At 38.9% G+C, this 9,970-nt stretch overlaps 1 protein-coding gene across 1 annotated transcript in view; it reads right to left on the bottom strand.

The window, feature by feature from the left end:
* SPICE1 (spindle and centriole associated protein 1) overlaps positions 1 to 9,970 on the bottom strand; it is a 94,889-nt gene that overhangs the window by 27,361 nt on the left and 57,558 nt on the right. The window contains exon 12 of the mRNA XM_006864178.1: positions 9,483 to 9,707. Within this exon, the coding sequence (XP_006864240.1) occupies positions 9,483 to 9,707 (225 nt within the window). The remainder of the gene's footprint in view (positions 1 to 9,482; positions 9,708 to 9,970) is intronic.

The raw sequence follows: 9,970 nt of genomic DNA, 5'->3' as shown, positions 1-9,970 counted from the left end.
GATGGGATCAATGTGAAGCTAATGTTCTCTCACGAAAACTATCACATAACTCAAAATACAGTGTGGCACTGTGGGTTAATGCACCAGACTGCAGAGCCATTTGAACTGCAAGGTCGGTGGTTCAAGCTCACCAGCTGCTCCTTGGAAACCCTATACAGGGTCGCTATCGGTTGGAATTGACTCGATGGCACTTAACAACAAAAGCATATGCTTCAAAAAAAAAACCCTAAATGAAACACATAAAATGTGATATCCTAGGTATTAGTGAGTAGAAACGGACTGGCATTTACCATTTTGAATCAGACATTCATGGTTTACTATGCCAGTAATGACAAACTGAAGAATTGCATAGCATTCATCGTGAAAAACAGCATTTCACGATCTATCTTGAAGTACAATGCAATCTTTCATAGGAAAATACCCATAACTACCAAAAAGATCAGTTAATACCACTACTATTCAAATCTGCCCACCAACCACTATAACCAATGATGATGAACAATTCAACCATCTTCAATCTGAAATTGATCCAACAAGCAATCAAGATGCATTGATGATTGAAAGGAGGAAGTTGGAAACAAAAAGGAAGAATTAGTAGTTGGAAAATATGGCCTTGGTAAACAATGCTGGAGATCGCATGATAGAATTTTGCAAAGCCAACTTATTTAATGCGAACAACTTTTTCAAGAGCATAAACAGCAACTATACATCCTCACCAGATGGAACACACAGGAATCAAACTGACTACATTTGTGGCAAGAGATGATGGAGAAGATCAATATCATCAACCAAAACAAGACCAGAGGTCAATTGTAAAACAGACCATGAATTAATTGCTCATATGCAAGTACAGGCTGAAGCTGAAGAAAATTAAAGCCCTCCTGTGAAAGCCAAAATATGACCTTGAGTATATCCCACCTGAATTGAGAGTTCATTTCATGAGCAAATTTGATACATTACACGCTAATGACCAAAAAGCAGAAGAGATATGGGATGACATCAAGAACATCATACAGAAGAAAGCAAAAGATCATTAAGAGGATACGAAAAAAGAGAAAAGGCCAAAATTGATGTCAGAAGAGACTGTGAAATTTGCTCTCCAACATAGCAAAGAAGCAAAAGTGAATGGAAGAAATGAGGAAGTATAAGAGTTGAATAGAAAATTTTAAAGGGCAGCTTGAGAAGATAAATATTATAATGAAATGTGCAAAGACTAAAAGGGAAGAACATGCTCAGCATTTCTCAAGCTGAAAGAACTGAAGAGAAAACAGAACTATTCAAGGATTCCATGGGCAAAATACTGAATGACCCAGGTAGTATCAAAAGTAGAAAGGAACACACAGAGTCACTGTACCAAAAAAGTTGGTTGATATCCAACCATTTAAAGAGGTTCTTTATAATCAGAACCAATGGTATTAAAGGAAGAAGATCAAGGTGCACTGGAGATACTGACAAAAAACAGGGCTCCAAGAATTTATGGAATACAAATTAAAATGTTACAACAAACAAATGCAGCGCTGGAGGCACTCATGCACCTTTACCAAGAAATCTGAAAAACTACTGGCCAACCAATTGGAAGAGATCCCTATTTGTGCTCATTCCAAAGAATTATGACTCAATGGAATGTGGAAATCATTGAACAATATCATTAGTATCATTGTTGTTGTTGTTGTCAGGTGCCATCGAGTCGGAACTGACTCATAGCGACCCCATGCACAGCAGAATGAAACAATGTCCGATCCTGGGCCAACCTCACTACCACCACCACACTTGACGCCATCAATGATGTCACCTGGCTGATCCATCTTGTTGGGGGTCTTCCTCTTTTTCTCTAACCCTCCACCTTACCCAGCATGACATCCTTCTCCAGTGACTGTTCTCTCCGGACAATGTGTCCAAAGTATGAGAGATGAAATATTGCTGATGTCAGATAGATCTTGGCTGAAAGCAGTAGACACCAGAAAGAAATTTACTTATGCTTTATCGACTGTGCAAAGGGATTCAACAGTGTGGCACATAATAAACTAGGGATAACACTGAGAAGAATGGGTATTCCAGAAACTTAATTGTGTTCATGAGGAACTTGTATATAGGCCAAGAGGCAGCTGTTTGAACAGAACAAAGAGGTACTGAATGGCTTAGAATCAGGAAAGGTGTGTGCCAGGGTTGTATCATTTCAACCATACAATCTGTATGCTAAGCAAATAATATGACAAACTGGATTATATGAAGAAAAACATGACATCAGGATGTAAGGAAAACTCATTAACAACCTGCGACGACACAACCTTGTTTGTTGGAAGGTAAGATGACTTGAAATACTTACTGATAAAGATCAAAGATTACAGCCTTCAGTATAGACTGCATCTCAGTGTAGAGGAAATGAAAATCCTGACAACTAGACCAATAAGGAGCATCATGATAAATGGAGGAAAGATTGAAGTTGTCGAAGACTTCATGTTTTGGATCCATAATCAACACTCATGGAAGCAGTAGTCAAGAAATCATATGACACATTATTGTATTAGGCAAATCTATTGCCAAAGACCTCTTTAAAATGTTATAGAGCAAAGATGTCAGTTTGAGGTGATATAAACTACAAGGAAGGTTGGTGGTTCCAGCTCACCAGCCATTCCTAGGAAACCCCATACAGGGTCGCTATGAGGCAAAACTGACTCAAAGACACTTAACAACAACAACATGCAACAAGGAAGCTGTAGTATATATACTACTCATCTGTCAGCTTGTTGTACCTTGGTGGCTAATGTGTTACTACTATGGAGGCAGTGCCACTAGTACAGCAAATATCAGCCAAGCCATCACAAACAGGTTTCACTAAAAAGAAAGGCTAATTCCAAAAATTAGCCAATGAAAAGTTTATGGATCACATTAGAATACTGTTCAATATAGTGCGGGAAGATGAGGCCCTTAGGTTGGAAGGCACTCCAGTGTATTGGTGACAACACTGGACTTAAGTTGCCAACAATTGTGAAGATGGTGTAAAACTGGGCAATGTTTCATTCTCTTATACACAAAGTTGCCATGAGATACAGCGGTCAACAATAACTACGAATAACACAAAGGAACTACAGTTGAAAGCCAGTCTCTCTGTTGTTGTTAGGTGCCACTGAGTTGGTACCAACTCATAGCGACCTTATGCACAACAGAACAAAACACTACCTGGTCCTGGGCACACTTTGTGGCAACAATTAATGCTGCTACTTTGCCAATCCATCTTTCTGGGGTCTTCCTCTTTTTCTCGGACCCTCCACCTTACCAAACACAATATCCTTCTCCAGTGACTGGTCCCTAATGACAATCTGTCTGAAGTCTGAGAGACTAAGTTTGGCCATCCTGGCCTCTAAAGAGCACTCTGTACTTTTTCCAACATAGATCTGTTCTTTTAGCAGCCCATGGTACTTTCAATATTCTCCAATACCATAACTCAACTGCATCAATTCTTCTACAATCTTCCTTATTCACTGTTCAAGTTCGGCATGCATATGCGGTTACTGAAAATACCATGGCTTGGGTCAGACGCACCTTAGTTCTCAAGCTGACGTCTTTGCTCTTCAACACTTTAAAAAGGTCTTGTGCAGCAGATTTGCCTAACGCAATATGTCATTTGATTTCTTGGCTGCTGCTTCCATGAGTGTTGATAGTTGATCCAAGAAAGATGAAATCTTTGACAACTTCAATCTTTTCTCCATTGATAAGAATGTTGTTTATTGGTCCAGTGGTGAGGATTTTTATTTTCTTTACATTGAGATGCAATCCATACTGAAGGCTATGGTCTTTGATCTTCATCAGTAAGTATTTTAAGTCCTCTTCACTTTCAGCAAACAAGTTTATATCATCTGCATATTGCAGGTTGTAAATGAGTCTTCCTCCAATCCTGATGCCACGTTTTTCTTCATAGAACCCAGCTTCTTGGATTATTTGCTCAGCATACAGGTTGAGTAACTATGGTGAAAGAACACAACCCTGTTGCACACCTTTTCTAATTTTAAACCATTCAGTGTTCCCATGTTCTGTTCAAAAACTGCCTCTTGGTCCATGTACAGGTTCCTCATGAGTCTCTCTGGGGAGCCCCAAGAAAACTACATGCTTAGAGGTGACAAGTACACAGGGAGACAATGAGAATGAGGACTAATAACTGAGGAGTTAGTTAGAGTTTAACTAATGAACAGCTATGTCAATCAAGTTGTTGCTCCCCTGCCTATCCAGCAAAGCAAAAACACAGGTGGTGGAAGAGGGGAGAGAAGCAGTTGTGGTAACTCAAATATAGTATCTGAATTCTAATTGTACACCCTAAAGGAAGCCTTCAGTTAATATATCATGCCCAGATAAACAAAGTCTATTGGGAAGCAGATCTACATCCATCTACACTACAGAAGAAAAAACTTATGCCAGCTACTGATAATATTCAACCTAGTCATTTATTTTTAAATATGAATGGACAATAAAGGATCACCTCCTGATGTGGTGTTATAATACAAGCACTAGACTGCCAACCACAAGGCAGCGGTTCAAATCCAACCAGCGACTCCTTGGAAACTCTATAGAGGATCTCTATGAGTTGAAATAGACTTAACAGCTCTTAACAACAAGAGTGTATATAACAAAAATAAACAGCCTGAAAAAGAAAAGCCGAGATAACAAACAGAACAAGACTATAAAAAAAGAAAGACAATTCAGATACAAAACAAAATTTAAACAAAATTCTAAGTGGTATCCTCAGAGAGGTAGTCCTAGTGTAGCACTGTAAAATCAGCAGCACTGGACTGCTAACCACAAAGTTGGCAGTTCAAACCCACCAGCTGCCCCTTGGAAACCCCACACAGGGTCACTATGAGTCAAACTGACTGGATGGGGCTTAAGAGATTATGGAAGAGAATACATTCACAACAAGCAAAATGTCCTAACATGAAAAAGGAACACTGAGACAATAAGAAAGGGCTCTGATTAGCAAATTTAAAATATGATGGGTGGAATTAAGAAATCCAAAGGACAGCCTTGAATATAAACTGTAAAACATATTCCAGAGTATGGGGAAGAAGCTGTAAAGCCAAATACATGAGACAATAATTTGTGAAGGTCAACATCCAATTCCCTAAACTGAAGAAACTCATGTATCTTCAGATAGAAAAATCTCACTGAGCCAGTGAGAAAAGACTGACATTTAAACACAGTTTATGCAATCTCAGAATGAAAATAAAGGGTCCCAAAGTCCTGGGTGGTGCTGTAGGATCAGCACTGAACTGCTAGCCACAGGGTTGGTGGTTCAAACTCACTCTTTGGAACCCTACACGGGGTAGCTACGAATCACAATTGACTCAATAGGACTTAACAACAAACAACAACACAGGCTTCCACAGAGAAAAAGCAGGCCACATACAAAGAAACACAAGTTAGATATGACATCAGGCAGTAACATCAATTCTAGAAATCAATGACAATGCCTTGAATTCTGAGAAAAGAGGACTATGAAGCTAAAATTCTGTATCTAGACAAATTATTAATCAAGTGTAAGAGCAATGAAAACATTTTCAGATTTTCAAGAGCTCAAAGTTTATCTGCCACACACCATTTATGATGATTATTTGAGAAAACTGAGGAATAAAACCAAGACAGTGGAAAAGATGGACCCCAGGAACAAATCCAGGGGTGGAATGATAGCAAATCCCAGGATGAAAGTTGTGGAGGGGGCCCAGAGAAGAATTTGTGAGATGGGAGTAAGGATCATAGGGTTTGGGGAAGTTGTCTATGGGATGAAAATGAATTCCATACAATAATAAAAAGACTTGAAAACCTGAAGATGTGATATAAGCACATTATTCACTGTCAGCAACGGGGAGGGGGGGGGGGGGGAAGGGGAAGGCAACTTGAAACTCCAGGCCAAACAAAAATGAAACAAGAAAGTTACAGTATAAAGATTTCAAGTAATGAAGTAAAATAAGAAATCCTTTGTGTGGTACAAGGATTAAGAAGAACAATACACCCAAAATGAAAACAAAATGGTCATTTATTTGTTCTCAACTTTCAGTATACACCCACAGACAAGATACAGAACACAGAATTGTGGCAAAGGGATAGAACATAAACTGTATCAAACTTAAAAATGTAAAAGAAAAGGTATAGCTAACCTAAGGTGGTAGGTTATAAACAGAGAAGTATAGTTTAAGGAAGGAAGTAGAGTTGATATTCTCATCTTGTTGTTGTTAAGTGCCATCGAGTCTGTTCTAACTCATAGTAAAGGGCCACTATGAGTTAGAACAGCTTCGATGGCACTTATAGGGTTTCCAAGGAGTGGATGGTTGATCTGAACTGCCAACCTGTGGTAAGCAATCCAAAACTTATCCTACAGCACCACACTAGGGCTGCAGTCTCATCTGGCATAATACAAAGTCAAAATATACTGCCTAGAGTTAATAGAGAAGAAATAAAAAGTATTTAAAGTTATAAAATTAAGTAACAGAATTCAAAACTAATATTTATCTAAATTAAACAGGAAGTGAGGCAGGTGTCAATAAGAATTACAGGTTCTTTCATAAGGGAGAGTCTTTAATTATTATAAAAAGTTGATATTCCCCAAAAATAGATAGAAAACATTTATAGAAATAACCACTAGAAAGACAAATATCAAGTTAAGGTAAAAATGATTGCCATATGTTGCCATTCATAAATTGAAATTAAAATTAAGAGTTAAAATTCAGTTCCTCAGTTACACTAATGACATCTTAGGTCTCAAGAGCTACATGTAGCAGGTGGCTACCATATAAAACAAAACAGAACTAGAGCATAACAATTTCATTGTCACAGAAAGCTCTGTTGAACAGGAAGGGCCTATCCATCACTCATCTTCACCTCCGTGTTTAGTTTAACTGAGAAATGCTTTACATGTAAATATTCCACACAAAATACTTGAAAAAATACAATAATAAAACCTCACAATTAAGAATCCATATTCAGAGCCACACAGTGTAAAGAAATATACAATGCTATTATTTTCAAAGCAAAACTGGTAAAGATGATAATAAAAAATTGTGTTACAGTCCCTGAATTTGCTTTAATGAGCATTTACTATATTTACGATCAGAGTAAAAATGTTTATTGTGATAGTTTCCTTAAAAAAAAATTTTTTTTAACTATTTTACTATCACTCACGAAAAATAGTAAATTTCAGAAATAGCATTAGACAAGTCTACTAACAACACACAAACATCCAAAAAAACACTTTAAGGAGTAAAAATTTAACGTGAACCAAGATCATGCTTCCTAATGTAGCCAGCATTAATAAAACTCTCTAGCATTCTGAAGAGGAAATACTGAGTCACAAGATATTGAAGAGCTGGGAAGGGCATTAACTATAAAGAAAAACTCTCTCATTTTAGAGACAAGGAATCTGAGACCCAGAGAAGGCAAGTATCGTAGAGTCAGGGTCGTGACTCACAGCCAATTAATGAGTGGGCTAGTCAAGACAGCAGCACTTTGATCCTCAGGTTACCACAGTCTCTACCACCAAACTGATCTGACAGGTCTGGCATGTGCATGATAAAGGTCAGAATAAGCTTTATCACAGTGAGGCTCTGTCGTGTTCTTCTACCCATTATGGCTTCCTCATAGCCTCCACTGTAATCATACATCTAAGTGCAGAAAACCTGACAAAATTTGTACAATGACTACAACAGTTACTTTTCTGTTTCCCTATATAAGAGAATGGAGTCCTGATGTGGCACTGTAGGATAAGCATTGGACTGCTAACCACAAGGCAGTTCAAAGTCACCAGCCTCTCCTCAGAAACCCTATACAGGAAGAGTATGAGCCAGAACCAACGCAACGGCACTTAACAATAACAAGAGAGTATCAACTCCCCTTCCTTTTATTCTACCCCACTTCTCTGTTTATTACCTCCCACCTTGGGTCAACTATACCTTTTATTTTACATTGTTAAGTTTGATATAACTTATGTTCTATCCCTTTACCACAATTCTGTTGTCTGCATCTTGTCTATAGACATAGAATATACAACAATCTTTGTAAAAATAACTTCAGGTTAATCAAGGCTGAATAATAATTTTCTAAAATTTTGGAGAAAAGTCTTAAGACAGTGGTTCTTAACTTTTCTGATTGAAGGATTCTTTTTAAAATCAAATGAATGGTATTGGTGTTGTTGTTAAGTGGTGTTGAGTAGCTTCCATCTCAGTGATCCTATATAGGGTTTCCAGAGAGTAGCTGGTGACTTTGAACCACCTTCCTTGTGGCCCAGTGCTTACCCTACAGTGCCTACAGCACTTTCCAGGTGTAGCTCCAGGAAAGTGCACATGCAGATAAATAACGTAAGTTTTCACTCAGTGAAGCAGTCCATGGACCTTCTGAAGACTTGAGCTAAAGAGTAACAATAATATTTTTAGTATTTTATTCAAACCTCTACATTATGCAGCACCAACGGCGTGAAAGCTATTTCCAACTATACTCTGCCTTTCATAATACAACTCAACTGACAGATTTGAAAACTTTTGATGAGAAAGGTAGTTAACATGATGACCAGATCTGACTTAGACCAGCCTTAAAGTCACAGTTCTCACCTTTCCTCAGCGGCCCTTTTATTACTCTCTGGAGTACAAACTCTCTTTCTTACTCCTTTATATCCTTCCAGACCACCAGCGCAAAGGAGATTCCCCTTGTTCTGCATCTTAATGCTAAAATCTTTGATCCCTTGGTCAGCGCTTAGTATTTACAATGTCTAATGTTGTTGTTGTCAGGTGCCATCGAGTCGGAACCGACTCATAGCGACCCCATGCACAGCAGAACGAAACAATGTCCGATCCTGGGCCAACCTCACTACCGCTGCCACACTTGAGGCCGTCAATGATGCCACCTGGCCAATCCATCTCGTTGGGGGTCTTCCTCTTTTTCTCTGACCCTCCACCTTACCCAGCATGACATCCTTCTCCAACGATTGTTTCCTCCGGACTACATGTCCAAAGTAGGAGAGACGAAGCTTAGCCATCCTGGCCTCCAAGGAGCACTCTGGCTGGACTTCTTCCAAAACAGATCTATTGGTTCTTTTGGCAGTCCATGGCACTTTCAGTATTCTCCTCCAACACCACAACTCAGAGGCATCAATTCTTCTACGATCTTCCTTATTCACTGTCCAGCTTTCGCATGCATGACGTTATTGAAAATACCATGGCTTGGGTCAGGAGCACCTTAGTCCTAAAGCTGACATCTCTGCTCTCAATACTTTAAAAAGTATTGAATGTCTAATAGAACACCTATAATGAAATCAATGTCACATCTCACTGTAGATACAATGTACATAATACATACCGCCCTGAAAATGACTCCTTTGGCTAAAAGGTTATGTGCAGCTAACCAATGAGTTTTCATATTTTATCAAGTAACAATGAACACAACAAATGACATATATGAAGCATAAAAAACAAGCACATTTATAACTTTAGAAGCAGTCTGCTTACCATCCTGTAGAGGGGAGAATTCAGAGTTACTCTTCTGCCTGGGGGGTGTTAACAACACAGCTGGCTCAAATACATGTGCTGGAAAATTGCCGGTCAGAGCCACAGTCTCTGGTGGATTTGGCACCTGAGACAGTTTAACAGGCAGCTCTTCCTGTGGGAATTCAGACACTTCTTCCCCTCGGAACACCAAGGGCACGGAGGCATTAGCATTCACAACTGGAGTCTCTGAAGAAGATGAGAGGTTACTAGTACTTAAAAAACAAAAACAGATTACTAAAAACTCTGCTAGCAGTGAAGCATTAACTCAAGTAAGCACAAAACACATACACGCTCTTTGAGGTATCAACAGCACGACTCCAACCGAAGACAGGAGCCTGCTCCAAACACTGAGTTTATTTAGTGCAAGTTCAACTTTAGTCAGCTATTTGCTACTACTTTGTTGTTGTTGTTGTTGTCAGGTGCCATCAAGTTGGAACCGACTCATAGCG

This window comes from Chrysochloris asiatica, unplaced genomic scaffold, assembly GCF_000296735.1.
Source record: "Chrysochloris asiatica unplaced genomic scaffold, ChrAsi1.0 scaffold00061, whole genome shotgun sequence".
NCBI lineage: Eukaryota > Metazoa > Chordata > Mammalia > Afrosoricida > Chrysochloridae > Chrysochloris > Chrysochloris asiatica.
The sequence above is the reverse complement of the archived record's forward strand: the minus strand, read 5'-3'. Positions and strand labels throughout refer to the sequence as shown.